This window comes from Sinohyriopsis cumingii, chromosome 19 (genome assembly GCF_028554795.1).
Source record: "Sinohyriopsis cumingii isolate HCF-2022 chromosome 19, ASM2855479v2, whole genome shotgun sequence".
NCBI classification, from domain to species: Eukaryota; Metazoa; Mollusca; class Bivalvia; order Unionida; family Unionidae; genus Sinohyriopsis; species Sinohyriopsis cumingii.
This window is the reverse complement of record NC_142979.1, coordinates 33,042,577-33,063,857: the sequence shown is the minus strand read 5'-3', so window position 1 is coordinate 33,063,857 and position 21,281 is coordinate 33,042,577. Positions and strand designations below refer to the sequence as shown.

Sequence of the window (21,281 nt, the reverse complement as noted above, 5' to 3'; positions counted from 1 at the left end):
CCAAAAAACCAAAAATTCTAGTTCAAATAATTAAACCATCCAGTGAATTGAACATTGAAACTTACTGGTTAGGAGCGGAAACCAAGTCTATGATTCACAATCCAAATCATTTCAGTGTTGTACTTTTAAGCATGTTTATCATTTGTTCATTAGGTTTCAATGGGAGAATATGAAAATGCGTTTTATCTGTTACAGACTCCATGAAAGAGGCGATTAATCTAACAGTTCCGACTATAGGTAAGGACTGGTCCAAAATGTACCAGCAGCTCCCATTCAGTCCACCTCGGGACCCCATAACTCGATCAAAGGACCTGGATGGTAAGTTTTTCATATCTAGGGGAGAAAAAAGAATTTAAGAAAAACAGCTGCTATCACGTTCTATAGTCTTTTGATTTCCTAACAATTCCAGTTGCAGACCCCCCCCCCTCTGTCACACACACACACACACACACACACACACACACACACACACACACACACACATGTTTTTAGTAATGTTCCTGAGTTGGAATACATATTTTCGATATGGTCGTTGAACTTAATTTTTGTTACAAATCTGAAAGATTTTGAAGTGAATGAGTCAAATGACCAAGAAAATAATATATGCTGAATAAATCATATTATCAATGCTGAATAAATCATATTATCAAGAAATAATATGTACGAACATTTACTCATCTTTCATCGTTCTTTTCCATAATGGAGAATGCCATACTTCATACAGCTTATATTCTTTCGGATTATATCGCTACCGCAGCCATTTTGACCACTGGGGCATCAAAACCTTAGCCTATCGTCTGGCGCATTAGTACACGAACACCTCTGATGGATTCTATCCGAGTTTCTTTTTCACAGATTGAAACCCAACCATAAAGCTGAGAAAGGAACCAGAATAAGCATGCCATCTTAGATGCACGTCATTGGTTTATTATGACGTGTATTTACGTACTATCTTTTAACATCATGGAACGTGTGCTCCATCACTAGAAGCATTCCGAATACTACAACGTACACAAACTATTCACATTCTACAGTCCGATCAATTACCCCGCCCCCCATTATGTTTTGATACTGATGAACGATTTATGGATCTGATCTCACCTGTTGTTATTTTTAATGTGTAATTCTGATGCATTTAGATCTTTCCGGAGCACACGTGTGCGGTTTTGACACTAATCGGTATTTGGTAATATCCATATCTAGACGAAATTAAAAGTGGCCACGGGACAGATGGTTGTGCTATTCCACGTGGATTTACAAGTCGTTAAAGATATAGTTTGATCCGGAAATATTGTCAAAAGAACCCTTCAGCCGACGGTAGCTCAACACCCGCGAGAAATACGTTCAGTGTATAAAATGTACAACCATGTGTGCAGACGAAACTCTCTGCCAGTATTTGCAACTTTTAATGAATAGACAATATCAGCCCCTAAACATCCAGTCGATATCATTAAACGTTTTAAGAATATAAACTGAGTGAGATACAGCTGTCAGAAATACGGTTTATCTGGGTGGCATTTTATCACCAGATTTAGTATGCTGTCGCAGTGATAGTACTTTACCAAAGGGAGGTAACACACTATGAGCTGTATGGGGAAAAACAACCCACCAGAGATCCGCTACGACATATCTGTTTGCTGCCACTTATTTTTAAACTGCAAGGAACGGTCATTGTTTTTACATGCTTTGGTTCTCACATAAAAATATCTGTTTTGAGCAGACACATGTATGTGGAAATATTTCTCGAGTGAAGTGGAAACATTGTTTCCACATCACGCGTATATCTACCAAAAACGTAGATTTTCTTTTAATTATGTATTATTTAAAAGCGAAAATCATTAATTTTCATGGATTTCTCTATTTTGTGTCGATGCAATTAACAGCTGAATTAGTACATCGATAAAAAGAAGATCTTAATTTTAATATAAATTCGGGACAGGGACGTATTACAGATTTAGCTTGTATATATCAGGTTTCAGATTGTGTGTTTTGTCAAAATAATGACTGTATTATTACGAAAATGAAGAGATTTTTAAAAAAATATTTTTGTTAACACATTTGATGCGCGGATTGATACTACTCGGGTGGGGTTATGCAGAAACAACAAGGAGCTATTGTATTTGACACACTTCAGAGCGAAACATTTTTAAACAACAGATTTTTGATGATTATGAGATTACTTTGTCAAGATTTTAGTTAATAGTTTTGATTATTTCTGCATTCAAACGTGAATATTTGTTTGACTTTTTCAAGCTTGCAGTCTAGTTCGGTAGCAGACACTGCATCCAATTTTCGATGGTCAGTTAAATTCCGTTTGCAATCAACATTAATCAACTCCCGATTTATCCATCGTTTTCAAAGAAGCCAGTGATTCGAGTTATAGTTGCTTCTTTAAAAAGTGTATTACTATATTTAATCATGATTTTTGTTCCCTTAAAAATTTGTACCTTTTTGTCGTAGAATATTAAATGTTTACCGTACGGGTGATACTTAAGCAACAGATCAGGTAATTTCAGTCACTGATAATTTCCACGATTCATGTAGAAAGGTAGTTATAAAAAGGTAATATTTAAAGTCAACGTTTGGCTGTTTCGGAGTTCCCTTTTAGGCATTTCAGTATGACAGCTCATTGATTGCTTAAGTATACACTAGTGGGTCTACAGTTGACACATTGGAGATCAATCAGTATATCCTGTTGTGAAGGAGAGAGAAGAGCAGAAGAAGAAGAAAGATGAAATAGGCTTAATATATGGAAAATGCAAGTTGCAATACCATAAATTAGGGCAGATAAATTTCCTAAATGGTGAAACAGTTGCTCGAAAAGCGATATCGCTACTGTGGCGGTATCATTTGTCTTCTACTAATATATTTCAATATTTCACTATGAAATATATTATAAATCTGAGGCGTCTCATGCAATATTCATAGTTTTTACACGCCTTGTTGTACACGTAATCGTTATCATGCAAGGGTCATATTTTTTTACATGCCTTGTCGTTACATGCATGTGTCATCTCATGCAGTGGTTTTAATTTTAACACGTCTTATTGTACTCACATGCGTTATCTCATGCAATAGTCATATTATTTGCATACCTTGTTGTACACGCAATCGTTATCTCATGCAAGGGTAATAGTTTTTATATGCCTTGTTGCACACGTACTCGTTATATCACGCAGTGGTAATATTTTTTACATGCCTTGTTGTACACATAATCGTTAAATCATAGTTTTAACACGCTTTGTTGTACACACATACATTATCTCCTGCAATAGTCATAGTTTTTACATGCCTTGTACACATATGCATTTTCTTATGCAAGGCTCATTGTTTATACACGCCTTGTTGTATACATATGCGTTATTTCAATCAAGGGTCAACGTTTTCACATGCCTTGTGCGTTATCTCAATCAAGGGTCGTACTTTTTACATGCCTTGTTGTACACATATGCGATATATCTAAACGTTCTTCGTTTTTAAACACTTAGGACTGGTCGGCCCGGTGTCAGGATAATGTGACTGGGTGGGACATCATGCTACATGTCTGCGGCATGATGCCCCAGTGCTAGACATCACTATAAACTGCCACACTGCAGACATCGTAGCGATATGACTGAAAAATTGTTAAAGCTACGTTAAAAATCCAAATCACATCACAATCACATCGTTTTTAAATAAGAGAGAATCATCGGTCTATTTAGTTTATATATCTGTCATTGATGACCTTAACATGAATTCAGCTTCGGAACAGTCGGATTTACCGTATATATACATCTAGGTCTCAATGTTAATTGAACTGCATACACGTTTGTACACATTACGGTTCAGTAGGAGATAAGGGTAAATGGTGTGAAATTAACTCAAAAGGTGTGTGTGTGTGTGATTTGGATTTTTAATATAGCTTTAACAATTAACAATTTTTCAGTCATATCGCTTCGATGTCTACTATGTGGCAGTTTATAGTGGTGTCTAACACTGGGACATCAGGCCACAGACATGTATCATGATGTCCCACCCATTCACATTATACTGACACCAGGCTGACCAGTCCTATCAATATCCTTTTAATTCTGAGCGCCTAGCGAGGCAGCTTTTAGTATAATTTGTATAAGTCTTTGGTCAGTTTAGATTTTAATTTTGAAAAATGTATGCTTTCATCCTGAAACACATTCAGATTTCAATACTAAGAGCAAAGAAACATGACCTTCAAAAAACGTCCTAAGATGGTGGGAATTACGCACACACCATTCTGGTCACGAGCCCATCGTTTTTCGGGGCGCTGTACAGATATTGCATACTTCTGAGTGAGTGACGGGTGTAAAGTGAAGTTGTTTGTATTTGCAACATGCACATTGAGGAGAATGTTGGCATACATCTATGCTATATTCATGTATTGTGGTTGAGAGTTATTTGGATATTGTACTTGTGGATGTTGGGCATAATCTAATCACACAGTTAACCAAAATTATTGCACCCATGTGCTAGAAATATCAGCCTGAATTAGTTTAAAGCACACTATTTTGTAGCAGTTGTTGAAACGGGAATGCAAATTTGCCAGACTAGACATAAAATGTTTTTGAAAGTGCAATGAATGAATTACAAACTTTTTATTTGTTGATTTTGGTTGCTTAAGAGAAGGTAAAAAAAGAATCGAGACAAACCATCTAAAACTTTCGTATTGAACGGTAGAAAGTCGATTTATTTCCTTCAGGTCAGTTGGGAAATTCCTCATGTTTGGAAAGCTTATCAAAATTTACTTGATAACTAGAGTATTTTGAGGGAAAATTCCAGATATTAAGTACTTTTAGTTTTAATTCTTATTTTCACAACTAAGAACCGAACTGTGATGCGAAAATCATGATATGAAGAATTTTGACATTTAGTGTAACTTTCCTCTGGTGTTTTTTTTCTCTTTCTTTCTTTGTTCTTATTTTTGTCAAGTACAGGCAGAACGTGACATTTATGTATTTCACCTGAATATACCTGTTTAGCAGTATGAAGTACTTTTCGTATCTCTTCATAAAGAGGTGTCAAATATAATGAAATATTTGTACACGAGAAATATCACTTCAAGATTCTGACCATTTATTAACACTGCAGTTCGAACACTTTCATATTGACTTCCATGACGTTGGATGACGAGGAACATAAAAGGACAGAATATTTAAGTGTTCTTCATCAAAATCTGGAGATTTATATGGCACAATCCTGAGCGCATGGTTGAATGCTTTAAGTGATCTTGACCGATCTGTTTATACCGTCTTACATCTTTATTCAAAGAACTGACGCAAGTATAGTGAAAATCGGTCTCAATAATACCATTCAGTGTGTTTACAATTCTAGTGGGACGTGTGTTTAAATTAAACATTGCTATTGATTCGTCTTTTGTAATGTTTGTCTATGCAATTGATATGTGATTTTCGGCGACGTGACAGATACATATTGACTGAGAAACCTATTTTAAAGACAGTTGTCGAATTTTGTATGACGAAACCCTGGTCGTCATGAGGCTGCAAGTATTAATGCATTCAATGCATTCTAAATGCAGAGGCTAATATAGTGTTCTCAAACCGTCACGTTTGTTTGGATCCCCTTACCGACTTAAAAACAGAAGGCATCAAGGACATAAATAAATTGCATAAAACTTACTCATTTCATTCATTGATTTATAAGTTTTAACCTGATTGTCGCCAGGGCATTCCAACCACACTCAGCTTCTTAGCGTTTCGAATCAAATGGGGGTTTCTTTCGCAAAGCAGTCGCCATATTTGCGTGGACCAGTCTATGTTTTCAAGCAACAGATGTAACGGAGTTCACCGTCTTTGAAAATCTAAATAATTCCATAAATTTTGGATTTACATCTTTAAGATCGCATGCATAAAAAGGTTCCTTCTTTTTATTGGTTTAATTTGTTTTCGAAATATAAAAACAATAAATTGCAAATATTGGACGCAGACGACAGCTTTTTACTCAAATAAGCTATTCTAGAAACCAAATAGACTGCGAGCAGTCTGACTGCTTATTTTATCGGAATCATTGTTTGCTTGACGGCGTTAGGGACCCTTGGCGACATTCAGACTAGAAATTATAAATCAGTGAATGAAATGGCTAAGTTTTGCACACTATATATATATATATATATATATATATATATATATATATATATATATATATATATATATATATATATATATATATATTGATGCTTTTTATTTTTACAACGGTAGAGGGGTACAAACAAACGAGAGAGTATGCTAATACTGTCTTAAACCACTCACCCCACCCCTTCAGTAGGGTCATCCTGATTTGATTCCGTCCATCTATCCGTTTAAAGAAGACATACTTATTTTAAGAAAAAGGAAATAAATATTTTTAGCGAGTAAGGCAGAACAAATTAATTTGCTTACCATATTTATATGCATATATGGATGACCTGAATATATTTTTGAACCCATTAAAACAATTATTCAATGTTATTACACAGCTTTTGACATTTTGGACTTAAACGTCTTGAAAAAATCCACGAGAGCATGAGTATACAATGCCACCTCAGGCAGAAAAATGAAACTGGTTGGAATATTTGTATCTATATGTCAACGAATGCATTGAGTTTTTAGCCAGAATATTGTAAATATTGTCTTTACATTTTTGAAGTTTTGTGCTTGGACTTCAGACGAAACCCGAATGGGATACTTAAGGTGGAACTACTTCACGTATACAAATGAAATTAAGTTTACATGTTTTTATACATATGCAGATGACTGATTAGATTTGCACGCAGGTATAGAAATAACAACGGCAGTGTGTACTCTATAGAGTTATCCAAAAAAAAAGATCTGTTTAAATTAAATATAGTTGTTTGTTTTCTTCATGCGACAGGAACTGAATAATATATTTTCGATTCATTTCAGTTTTAAAATTCGATTTCTACAACATCCATCCACCATCAGAAGAGATGGCCTACAGAAGCCTGAAGAAATGGCAAGAACTGAGCTCGGTGACGTCAGTCAATGCTTTGGCAAGGACATTAAAATCCATCCGCAGACCGGATGTTGCGCAAGCCATTGAGAAGAAGGTTATAACAATAGTCAACTAGGATCACCATTGCATATTATTTTATACAGCATCACCCCCTCCAACGACCGAAGCGAAGTTCACTTTATCCTTAAGACGCTTAAGCACGTTCTCTTAGCTTCAGGACTCAGTACCAAATTTTTTCCCAATATACTCTCTATATTTGCTTTTCAGTGCTGAATTTTCAACTGTTTTCAAATCCAATTAAACTCACTTATCAATCAGTTGTATTTTCCTTGAAAACTTACAGTTTATTCTTGTCATATGTTACCTGGAAATTTTTAGAGATGATGGACTGTCGACAAAGTAACGTGCCATGAGTTAAATATTTCATTTCAGCATCAGCACCCGATTACTCACCGTGCACTGTAATCGAAAGACACTCAAACGATCACAATATAATCCTTATATTAAAAATAATACATATTTTCTTTAAATCAGTATCAAGAATATCTACATCCAGGCCGACAATCCCCACAAACAGATGAAAAATACTCTAAAAATAGGAACAATATTCCTGCTTATTGACCCGAAAGTAATAATTGTGATCTGATTCCTTCACGTGGGCAAAGTCGTCAGCCTGGTTTCCGATGTCATCAGTCCTTATATTGTCGTGAATAATAGTGTTGTTTAATACCACCGTACGTGAAGTGAACGAGCGAAGGGAGGTTAACTTGAAACGTGAATTGAAAACATTGATTCAGAACAAAATGGTATGGAGAAGAAAGGTCCATTAGTTTTATGGACAAAAACAGAATGATATGGCGAAGAAAGGTCAATTTGTCTTTCTCTTCCCCTCCCCCTGTTATGGACGTTAACAAACATTGCTGTGTTTCGAATCTCAGAGGCATACTGTTATGCGGACCTATTTAAACCAAAAAGAAAGTCATTTATATAAAGACAAAAACAATAATATACCTGATTAAGTACGTGCTGTTGGTATCGCCTCATATCTCGTGACGTTGACCGGTGTCAAGTCAGTGCAGTCTGTATGTAAGTTGGTTGCACTTTTTTTTTTTTTTTAAGTTATAGGTTTTTGGTACATTTATTGAGTCAGACGTTCGTGTGTGCAAGTCTTTGTGATATTGATACATGCAACACACGGTATCCGCCAAACTTCAACAAACTATCAACTGTTATTACATTATAGACTCAAATTACATTGATGTTCGTAAGAAAGAATAAAATCTTTCCACACATCAGGGGTGTAACCATGATTGTCATGGGGGGAGGGGGAGGGAGGGTAAACAAATAGCAAAAAGTCGATGGGATGGAACTCAACTCCAAATGAGGGACAAGTAGGCGAAGTCCCCTGAAGTTCCTGCATCTTGAGCATTTCTATGGCATAATTTAAATTGTCTAAATGTAAGTTACAGTTGCTGTATGAAATGTTTCGTATGTTTCGCGCTTATTTCAATTAGGAAAGCTGTCAGTGTTTTCTTTGTTGTTTTGTGTTTTTAAATACATATATTTAATGGAAAATTGAATGAACAAGATACGTTCCTTTTGAAAATCACATCCATTTACATGAAAATATTCAGTTGTTCCACACAGTAAAGTAATAAACCAAAAGGAGTCTCTTTACTGAGCTAATCCAACCATGGCGAGAATTCTGCTAGAGGTCACTTGTTTTCCCTTTATTTCCAAGGACTTCCCGACAACTGGAAATTCCAACGCCCCCATTCTATAAATAATTTTCTTCTTTTCAATGCATGACCACAAATATCACAACTGCACATTTACATCACAACTTCACAATCGCATTCCAACCTCACAACTACATGGTCTCCTTTTTACATTTTCGTTGTTGTTGTTGTTGTAGGGTTTAACGCCATTTTCAGCACACGCTAGGCTATAATAGCGGCCAGTATTAATGGTGGAGGAAGAACCCGGGAAAACCCCGGAAAGAACCACCGACCCACGAGAAGCTACTGGCAAGCTTTCTCACATACCCACATTAGCCGAACCCGAGACTCGAATCCACGCAGATAGAGGTAAGATGACAGTGATCCGTAACGGAGAGCGTTTTAGACCATTCGGCCACTCTGGGCCCCTTACATTTTCGTAACGTAGCGCCAGACCTTCACGCCGTGAAATATAAAAATAAATACAACTCAAAAATAAATACAACTCAAGAAATACAACTAAATAACCAAATACATGGTACTATTGTTCCTAACCTATCCATGGGTCAGTCAAATCATGATCTGAAGCCTCATTTCGCCGGTGACTCTACACCATATATACCATAAAAGCAACATTAACAGGCGTCTCCAGATATTCCACTGTACAAATTTTCAGTCTCAGATATCAGCTTCTATCACAAATACGTCACATGGAGATACACAATAGGAACTACATGGCTCCATGGCCACGTATGCGGCTCTGACTTGAACTCACTACGAAACTAAGACTGCACTCTGTGACGTTTGCTCCTAGCAATCGGCTAATTGCTCAGGCTCAGGAATATTTCCCCAACACCGATTTCCCGTAATCAGACAACTAATCAGACAAATCTCATAAATATAAAAATGGAGACGTAAATACAAATGGCACATACCCTAGATTTATTATATTACTTTTTCCTCGACACAAGAAACATCTGAGTAATTAGACTGCTTACGAGAAGTGCATTAAAGTTATTGGGATACACCATAATGTGGAAATACTCCCATACAATTCATAATGTTCATAGGTCAAGACCCAAATTAGTGAATCTAAATTTGTTGTATAATGCTTCGTCGGTCTCCGTTGGCAAATCATTAAAACGAGGCTGCGTACCTTGTTAATAAATCCCTGATATTTAACTTAACAACCCCAAAACAAACAAAATACACCTCCAGGCATCGTTTACGTTTGTTTTCCTCTGCTTAACTGATTGTCCCAATAATGAAAACGTAAATAATTTAAAATGGTTCGTCGATTTTTTAAAATCAATAATAGTGACAAGAGGTAAGTGGTGGTGGTGGTGGGGGGGACGGTATTTTGGTTCTAACTGTTGATTTCCAGATCGTTTTAAATGGAGGAGTTAGACTTATTCATTTCTCGAAATTTAGACGAAACTTGGATGAACAGAGTTGTTCTCGCCAGCATTGTCAGCTGAACATGGACACTGTTGATGGCAATTACCATATGTTTGGTGGCACAAAAGTGTGGAAGAAAGCATGTCCATTCGATAATTTGAAGCAGAAAAAAAAAATGAAAATGACAGTTCGGTTTAAGGGGGTGGGGTAAACCGTACAACGAAATTTGGGATAGAATCAATGTTTTGGTATTCGGAGTTGAGAGATTTTGATTAACTTGGAAAATGGTGATATTAAGAAAGGAAATTCTGGATTCCAAAATAATTTCTTTATTGAGATAAATTCTGGTATGTAGAGAGTTCGGTTTTGAGGAGAGTGTGTATATATATATATATATATATATATATATATATATATATATATATATATATATATATATATATATATATATATATATATATATATATATATATTGTTATGAGGTGTCCCACACTTGTTATGTGGCTCTTTTGTTTGGTCATCGTTATCTAAGAGATGATACAATGATAGACCGTAGTGTTATTGCCCGGATCGGGTAATTAATCAAATAAAATATGAATTAATGGATGGAATAACAGAGTTTTGACCAGAGATATAGAACAGATCAACACGAACCTCCATATTTAATATATAACAGTTTAATCAATTACATAAATAAAATGAAATCCAACATGACATTGGATGATTTGAATGAAACACTTTGTGATTTAAAGAAAATTACCAACGTTGTAACAAATGCAAATAGCCGTTCTGTTATACCGATAAAACAAATTTCATCATAGTGAACGATCGAACTCGTTGGTTCAGCATCAGAATGCCTACATAACCTGGTTCCGATCCTTCCAAATTCAACGTTGGTGACAGGTCAGAGTCGCCGTATTCCATTTTCTCTTCTCTCTATAACTTCAAGCCTCTTCCGGTCATCATCCTTACCTTGGTTGTCTGCGCTCCCCCCCCCCCCCACTGTGTGTTGCTATATGAATCTATTTTTTTCCCTTTAAAATGAATACGTAAATGGTAACCTAAATATCTATGATGCTTCCTTACTTCTGGGATCGAACAAGTATCCACACTATTGTTACGACAGATAGCGTCTTATCATAACTCAACATAACTAAGGCTAATATGAGTCAGTTCGCGTCCTAACAGCTGATACACATGGCCTTATTACCATAACATTAATGTCTTTCCCCAGCGGCTAGGCGCATTCATGATTGGAATCACGATGTAACTAAACATCTTAGTAAATAGTACTACGCCCTGCTGTGGGCTATATAGCAAACCTGGATTATCTCGGTTTTAGGCATACGGTTCTTTTTTGAAAATAATTTAATGACCATCACGTCTTCTCTTAACTATATTACTTGCTAACTAGCAATTGATTGGCACAACATTTCCAGGCATAGTAATATCGATTCATACCCTACATGAGTAGTATCACTTAAGACAGATGAATCCACACAATTCTCACATTTCGCATCGGAAGTAATGCTTGAAATTCATATTACATATAAACGAGTAAACTGGAACAATTCTCATAAAATTCACATTAGGGTAATATTTTATGACATTCTTTTTAATACACGAGTCATGTAATATTCAAGACAAATGAATGAAGTTAGCTTTCGAACTCAGTGAAAATTGGGGTATGACATTAAGCAAACAAACTCAGTGAAAATATTGTGTGTGATTGAGACGAACATTGTGCTTTCGGAGACTAGCTTTTACTAAGCACTCGAATCTCGCTGTACCCTTAAGATCCGTCCCCCTCAACTTCCAGACAACCGTCCTTTTGACAGTTTATTACGAGAAATACTTGTTATATCCCTGGATTCATCTTCTTCGCTTTCCACAGAATCTTAGAATGACTAATTTCGCGAGGGAAATTCCTTAAGACATATTTTGTATGGGAAACACACAACCATCATTTTTCGTAGTAGGTCGGAATTAACTTTATCTAATCACCAAAACTGTACCACGCCTGTCGAAGTTAGAATAATTCTGTTTATTCCGCCTTTATTAATAACTACTTCTGGAAAAACTAATTTTATGACACCTGTTTCCAAATGGACCATAGTTTTCTCTGGAGTATCTCGACTTTGACATTTTACTCGCAACTTAAACCCAAATTAACCTTCCCTGTCTATCTGTCTGACCGTTATCCCAAATGATTCTAATTAAATATCACTCATGCACCAAAAGGTTAAACCATCGCAGACTAGCGATTTATTGCAGGTCTAGCCCATGCATCAAAGTTAATTGTTACGTGTCACGCTGACCGCGACAAGATATATACAACCTCATTAAGCATTAATTATATTGTCTTCGGATTACCTTGTTGTCGGATGCACACACACACATACACACACACACACACGCACGCACACACATGGAAAACCAAACGTTTGCAAATATACAGTAGATGGGGAGCATATGCATTATTTACGAAGGTGATTCGAGGTCACATCAAATATTGGCAATGGTCCTTCATTGAAAACGTATAGATCGACTGTCTTTTTGGACACTCCAGAATTCTCTTCTTTAGATTTAAATTTATCTGACTGTTCGGATTATATATCGGCTACAGATATATGGTACATTTATTTGTGAAACGAAAGCATTGAGCAATAGTTAACTTATGTAGTTTTGGACAAATATACAGTCTCCGAAATGTAAAAACTATTTGGAGGTGAGGGCAGCGATCGTTCAGGTTCTTTCCAGGGTTTTATAGTATTATAAATATACTCATTTAATATTTGCAGCTATTTTGTCTAGACGATGACAAAAAACAAACCAACCAAACAAAGGAACGATATATGACGGTAAACGCAGACTGAAACTAATTGACTACAGTCTTTACTGACAGACCATTTAAATAGTTTTGTTGTTTCTCCAGACCGTAGGAGTTATCTAATATCTGTGATACAATAATGCCTTTGTGATAATTCACCAGTATATAATTATGTCTTGCCATTTTATATTTTGCCTGTTTGGCCGCTTGTTTGAAATATTACTTATGTTGTTGTCAGATAACCTCGTTAAGCACTAATTATATTGTTTTCAGATAATTTCATTAAGCTGTAATCATCTTTTTGTTAGATAACTTCCTGAGGCTTTAATTACATTGTTGTCATGTAATATCAATATGCTTTAATTACCATGTTGTCAGATAGCCTAATTAAGCTATACTTATCTTGTTGTCAGCTAGGCTCATTAAACCGTAATTACCTTGATGTCAGATGGCCTAATTAAACAATACTTATCTTTTTGTCAGCTAGGCTCATTAAAACGTAATTACCTTGATGTCAGATAGCCTAATTAAGCTATACTTATCTTGTTGTCAGTTAGGCTCATTAAACCGTAATTACCTTGATGTCAGATAGCCTAATTAGGCTATACTTATCTTGTTGTCAGCTAGGCTCATAAAACCGTAATACCTTGATGTCAGATAGCCTAATTAAGCTATACTTATCTTGTTGTCAGCTAGGCTCATTAAACCGTAATTACCTTGATGTCAGATAGCCTAATTAAGCTATACTTATCTTGTTGTCAGCTAGGCTCATTAAACCGTAATTACCTTGATGTCAGATTGCCTAATTAAGCTTTAATTATTTTGTTGTCAGATATCCTCATTCAGTTATAATTAACCATGTTGTCAGATAGCATTCTTATGCATAATTACTTTGTTGTTAGATATATTAAGCTTAATTACCTTGTCGTATAGCCTTATTATATCGATAATCACTTGAACATCAGTTTTGGCTCTTCAACAGTTTAATTCTGAAGGTGTTATGAAATGTAAGCATGTTAATCACATTGCTGTTCATAGAGATCATAACAGAACACTGTCTCTTATCTATGTATAACGCGTAACAATCCGACAATAAAATAGACCCAGATCTATCAGCGGAAGAGGCACTAACCTATCTAGGTCTATACTTTAGGATCATATACGGTTTGCTGTATGCACACGTTTGTTGGAGCACTAGGGAAGACCTTGAACCCGGGAGCGTAGTATGAGTACATAAATGTACCAGTATATCTGCATGTATTTTGTTAGGGATCATACAGTTTCCTTTATGTACGTGTTTACAGTAATTTTTAATGCGTAGAATATAAACGTGGCCAGTATATTCTTGGCTTATTTCAGATATAACTTTCATATATTCTATGACGAAGCAGTGGTACATTCACTCACTGTCAGCAAAAATCGTAACTGTTGCGTCAGTCTTGCCCTACTGTCATGTAATCACGTGTGATATTGCCCTGGAATCTGCATAAGTAAAGTAAAACCCGTACTCACGAAGGGTTTCTTTAAAGTATATATTTAAAAAATATTTTGAAAACCCCGTGGATATCAAACCAGCAAAAACAAGTATGTAAAAGATTTCGTTCTACTCATGATCTCAAACGAACACTGTAGAATCTAATCTGATGGCATGTTATGCTAAGGCTAATGTGTCGTATTATTGTTCGCAAAGTGGGTGTGCGGTATACATGACCAAACTGATGCTAATATCTTGTCAGCCTGAGTGGGATGACACCAAGATTGTTGTATTCTTCTTTCTGTGTTCAAATTAAAAAGATCTGTCAGTTGTGTACAGCTTTATAAAACTATAAAATCACGCATATTACGTCATTATAATCAGCAACATGGGTTAAACAGTGTTTGACCTTTCAGCTGTGCTTCTCTATCAGTTTCGGTCCGTTGAAAGACCTAACTAAATAGCTCAGTATGCAACATCTCATAATTTGAGAATATAGCATTTACTGTACAAGTGTTTGAGAATAGAGTATTTACCGTACAAAGTGTTTTGAGAATAGAGCATTTGCTGTACAAATTGTTTTGAGAATGATGTATTTACACATTATTTTGATAATAGACGATTTGCTGTACAAAGTGTTTTGAGAATGGAGTATTTGCTGTACAAAGTGTATTGAGAATAGAATATTTGTTATACAAGGTGTTTGAGAATAGATTGTTTACTGTACAAATTGTTCTGGTAACAGAGTATTTACTTTACAAACTGTTTACAGACAAGAAGATTGTAAAACAACCTGATGAACATGCTTTCTATACACACTTTGCACGCAACTCATGACATTTCAAAATTTTGATTTAATATTACCGAAAAGAATTATTAAAGATGTATTTTTATTTTATATTACTTTTGTTTTAGTTTTTGGGGTAAATTTCACTTTGAGAAAACGTTTACTTTGGAAAAAGAACCTTAAAAATGTATTGAAAGAATTATTTTTTTAGTGTTTGACACAACAGCGCTGCTATTTCCTTTTGAAGTTATCTGAGACAATTATCAGCTTGGCATGTTTCCCGAAAATATTGTAAAGATGGTTAACAATATCTAAAAAGTTCAAAAGAGTACGTTTTAATTTAAGTTGCTGAAATTTGTAAAAAAAGGATGTAATGTCTTTTGTCAGAAATCAAACTAGAATTAAACATAAAATGTCGTTTTAATTTTGTTTCTAGTATTTGACGGTATTCATCAGACCTTATTATTCATAAACTGCTATTCACTTGTAAAAACGTCTCTTTTATCATCCCAACTTAATGTTCTTTTTGTTCAGAGAATACAATTTTTGTATGGAGAATTTCCGAATATTTATAAACTATGCACATCTCATGCTATCAGTCTATCGGCCTGTCAGCCATATCCAGTTCATTTGTAGTTATAGGTTACTGCATTTGTATGGAAAAATATGAACGAGCTTTTTTTTAGATGTAATACTGCACGACCTTGGAAGTGCAGTATATCCATCCGACAAAACGAGTTCATATTTTCCCATACAAATGCAGTAACCTTTATGTTATATGTTCATTTTCTTATTCTACCTAAGGCTTAATTATATAAACAAAATACACTACAAGAAACAACGTAAATGAATGTATGTCGTATTCCAAACTAAATACACAAGCGCATATATTCATCATTACACAAGAACATTTTTACTGCGCACATAACTCCACCCAGATAAATTTAAACTTAGTCGCGCGCTGGACAAACTTTCGAAAGAAAATGGCGTTTCTAGTTAAAATTGAAATTCGGAGTCATATTGTGAATGAATGTACATTGCAACAACTTTTCCATTTGATCTGGAATGAATAGATTTTGTTTGTTTTTTTCGATTCTACGAAATTTCGTGATTATGGACTGGATTTGTATGTGCCAATTCCACATGAAATGCATTGAATTGAAGAAGCGAGGGAGAAGCGTGTTGACATCTGCAAATGTGTTTCTGTTTCTGTCATTCAATGTTTGAAATCATAATGTGAGAAAAATATGAAGTCTTTCAATTGCAATTATCAAAAAGACGCTATGGAATTATTATGCTTCTTTCATTTTGAGTGCAGTAAGGATGATGTAATTGCACTTATCATCTAAATTACAGTACAATTTCGAAATGTGTAATCAAGATTGAGAACCTATGACATGGCTCATGTAATTCGGATTTGCAGAACTAAGAAAGTACATTTTTAGGAAATTCAGGATGTAAAACTGTAAGTATATTTTTTTGTTGCCATTCCTATCACCCTCTAAAGAAGAAAGTACATGACTTGTCACTTGTATCTTATTTGTAAGGACCTTTTCTTGCGTCTGTTTTATACTGTAGCTAACCTAAATCCGAAACATTGCATCAGTGCAGAATGTGCCAAAGCAGCTGGTATGTGGCAGTCCACGAAGCAGCTGTTTTAGTTCATTCAGAAACAAATTTAATCAGCCACAACGTAAAGCGCCTCTGACATGAGTGTACATGATTTGTTTACAAATCAAAAGTGCAGGCGTCTGCGTCCATTGTTTGTTTACAATAGAAAGTAGTTCCTTTATGCACGTGAATGCTATATGTGTATTGGCGCGTGGGTTCAGTATCGGGTAATACTGCACGATTCTGACAATGTAAAGTTAAGGGGGGAAAATGAGCATATTATAATCTGGCTTCTTTGCTGAGTATATAACTGGCTTTTCCTTAATATATTGGTAAGTCTAGTGAAAAGATGGGCTAACAAAATGCAGTTTCAGCGGCACACAACGGATACACGGGATCTGCCCAGTTGTCGTTGAAGAGACAAGGTCGGTTTACCATCACAAGTAACACTGAATTTGACCATTGGTGGGGTAGGGTGAAAAACCTTTAGGGACTAATAAGTCACAAGCTTGTCTTACGTGAATAATTAATTAGTTAATCTTTCTCAGATGGCCATGCATGTCTAATTAGAAGACAGCGTGCTTCACTAATGATCAGACACCAAGGCGGTGTAAGCTATGCATAACGTTCAAAATCAACCTGTCTCCAAGGTTCGTGGATGTACTTATCAACACAAATAAAAACTAATATATGATAAGTCCCTGGCTGAAATCGTCTTTTTCCATGGAACAACTCAGCAATTACGTATGACGTGCAGTTCTCCAGTGTTAATCCTTTTTAACTGCATCATCTCAGTATGATATGGCCCAATTGCTGTCTATATGCCGCAGCCAGGTGTCATAACCAATTAAATTACAGACAACTGATTTTGTCGAATCCTTTCGAGCAGAATTAACACTATTTTAGCCACAGGTATAACTTGGTTAACCTTTCAGAGCAGGTTATGTCAACGAGAGAGAGAGAGAGAGAGAGAGAGAGAGAGAGAGAGAGAGAGAGTTGCAATCAAGAAAACACTTGTTTTGCAAATGAACGACACCTTTATTTTAATCAAAATTATATATAATAAACAAAACAAAACCTCAGTCATTCAAATGTATCCCTTCAACAACTTTACGAATGGTCCCGATGTTCTGGAGGAGAAAGTCGTAATGATGGCTGTCAAAAGTTGTTTTTCCACTCCATGGCTTATTCTGGAAAGCATGGATTGGTCAGGTCGAGTCATCGTTTAATAATACCCTAAAAGACATAATTAGTTCGTTATTTCGATATGCATCTTTTGGATTGTTATTTACAAAACCCATTTTGTAGTATAGAATACGAATCATGAATATAAAAGCATGACCAATGTCGCCAGCAGCAAGGAGTGTGGACCGAGCCCTACCTTTGACTTTTTTATAGTCTATTTTAAAAACTGATCCTTGTTTAAAAGATCACACTGGTGGCGGCCTGGTCTATTTTTTTTTGGTAAGAAAACCCTCAAATATTACAAGAAGGAATGAAGACCGGCCCGGATCCTGCTAAATTCCCAGGATAGAACAAATGGTAGGGCCCGGTGTAGCGTGTTATGACTTTATATATATATATATATATATATATATATATATATATATATATATATATATATATATATATATATATATATATATATATGTATATATATATATATATATGTATATATATATATATATATATATATATATATATATATATATATATATATATATATATATATATATATATATATATATATAATAACTGGCTTATCATTGAGCAGCATGAACGCAAAAGGAGTTAGAACAAAGTAGAAATCGGTAATGAGTATCCCTGGAAAAATTAATAAAGTTCATCACGCACGTCGCTAGGTCTACTGATGCTTGACGGTTTGATGTATCACATTTCTGTATATAAACTATGCGCGTGACTCCGTCGCGACAGTGGGTGTGCTATTAAATTGTTGATTTATCTAGAATAATGAGTGATTCTGCTCTCGCTATGGATTCTCATACAGCTAATCTAACTCGAGAACGACTAGAGACCATTGAGAAATATCTCTCCGTTCTTGATTATGTCAAACAGCAAATGCATCAGTGTCAGCAGTACAAATAGGAAATTACAGCAGGTACAGCAGTTGTTTAAACCAGTTACAGAGGTTACTAAAGATCTTTGTTCGTCGCTGGAACAAACAGCTAAAAGAACAGGAAAAACAGCTGAATGAACTGGAAAAACAGCCGAAAGAACTTGAAAAACAGCAGAAAGAACTACAAAAAAACCAAAAGGATTCTACGAGAACTTCCACTTAAAGTAGCTGCTGCTCAACCACAATTACAGCAAGAAATACAACAAGTAATTGAGGATATCGTTCAAGATTGTTCTGAGATCGGTGACATTAAGGACCTTTCGCACCAGAATCAGAACCAGTTAAAAAAAAAAAAACACCTGATCCCAATTTAGGAAGAAGGTATTAAAATAGTTTGGGAGAATCCCATAGCAATTGCTGAATAAGATATTCAGTTTCTCGATAATTTGTTACATCCAGAGATCAGTGATGTGCTTCAGAGTATAATCAAATCAATAATGGGGAAAGAATCGAAGATCGCTATCACAGTACCTGAGCAAAGTTGAACGCCGCTATTGAAATATCAACGCTCGAGTACGCCTTTGACATTTATCAGTCGTCGATCGGAACTGTGTAGGAATGGCCAGTGGCTGGTAGTGCCAGCTGATGTTGGAACACCACAGCTGCAACGATCTGATTGTTTATCGGACAAAGGTATATTATTAAAAAATCCAAGGCGTAGATCAGAATTGCAATGGCTGAATATCCGATCAAGATTGGCCGCAAATGATCGTCAGTTGAATATCCGAATGATGATATTAAGCAAACAGTCATTTGGAGCAGCACATCATCTGAACACGGTGAAACCTGATGCAGACTTCTATCAAAAAGCTGTAGTAGAAACGGCAATTCGCGAGAGTGGCCTTGGATATCGAGAAGGCATAGGATACAAAAAAGTTTTTTTTCTTGACCATTTTAAAATCACCGAAGCCCAATTGTCCATCTTCACACTGACAGTATTGGGCATCGATCCAATGCAAAAGGATCTCAAGAATATAATTGATGAAAATTTTCCAAGGATTGATTCGGCATGGAGAAAACAGGATCCCCATAAAATATTCTCAAACATACCAACGATCCAAATGTTGGTGGTCGTCATGTATCACTGGATATAGTTACTATTACGTCAGCCATTTCTGCAAATCTCGTTTGTAACGCCGGGATGGTAGTTATCAAGACCTCAAACACATCACGGATATGTTCTTTATATTTTTTTTCAAGAGACCCCCCCCCCCAGTTATTTGAATGTGTGAGCGCCTACTAATCATGTGTACTTACCATCTCACAGTCAGTCATTTTCTCAAATTAGATTTCATCTGACTTATCAGGTTAAACATTTACTGGATACTTCAAGTTAATAATTAATTTTAAGTCCGTAGATCGACCATGAAAAATCTTCCTTAACGATATAAACACCCTAAATAGAATAAAATAGAATAAAATAAAATAGAATAAAATAAAGTCAAATAAAATAAAATAAAAGGACGTATTTTTTGTCGGAATGCTATCATTGTCTATTTTTTAAAATGATATTATTTTTGGTGGTAGCGTGAAGGAGTTAAGACCACACTGGTTAATGTTTTCTGGCCGATATTGATTCCTCGGTTGATATTTCAATACGTTTTTTTAGCTGTCTCACATACGCACCTACAACCTTTTTCATTTCACATTTTATTCATGATCACCGACCTTTGCTAACGACGCTATCATTGCTTGCAGAAATAATTTGATGAATTCATACTCTGCCACTAATATGTGTCTATCCTCCTCACGACGTTCCTTCAATATTTCAAAATTATGTTTGATTTTTGCAGGATCAAGTAATATACTATTGAAAAAAGAGCGACCTTCCCCTCAGCAAACACCCCCCCTCCAAACTTAATACCAGCTTTTATTATGACGTCTTTTAGACCTTTCCGCGCTACCAGCCCTAATGTAACTAGACTTCTTAGGAGTGTACTTTCATTTTTACACAGATACACAGACCAGTTCTATTTCTTGATATTTTTAAATCACCGAAGCCATTTGTAATGTGAGTGTAAAAGAACGGATCCCGACTAAGGACCCGTACTCAAGTTTGCCTGATAAGTGAACCCAGCGCGTTGATTTTCTGGTAGTAAAGACTCCATATAAAAAAATAACGTCATGCCAGTCTGACTGATGACATTGACATTCCTTGCTATTTTTAGAGCGCAGTAAAATTCCAAAACTGGTCTTAGTACAGATTCGTGCAAAAATAAAATCCGGTACATTATTATTCTAATGAAGAAAGCCCGAAATTAACGTCATCGGTCCTGGCCTCGAAATGCCTTAGATTTTAATGCGTGATTCATTTTACCCGCCCAAACGATCCGGCCTTATGTATT

The 21,281-nt window shown here is 35.7% G+C and overlaps 1 protein-coding gene across 2 annotated transcripts in view; it reads left to right on the top strand.

The window, feature by feature from the left end:
• Positions 1-15,612, top strand: part of LOC149775405 (uncharacterized) — a 60,176-nt gene extending 44,564 nt beyond the window's left edge. For both annotated transcript variants that reach the window (XM_089944401.1, XM_089944402.1), the window contains 2 exons: positions 196-318; positions 6,912-15,612. In XM_089944401.1, coding sequence (XP_089800527.1) covers positions 196-318; positions 6,912-7,096 — 308 coding nt within the window. In that variant the 3' untranslated portion in view covers positions 7,097-15,612. The remainder of the gene's footprint in view (positions 1-195; positions 319-6,911) is intronic.
• The last annotated feature ends 5,669 nt before the right edge of the window (positions 15,613-21,281 follow it).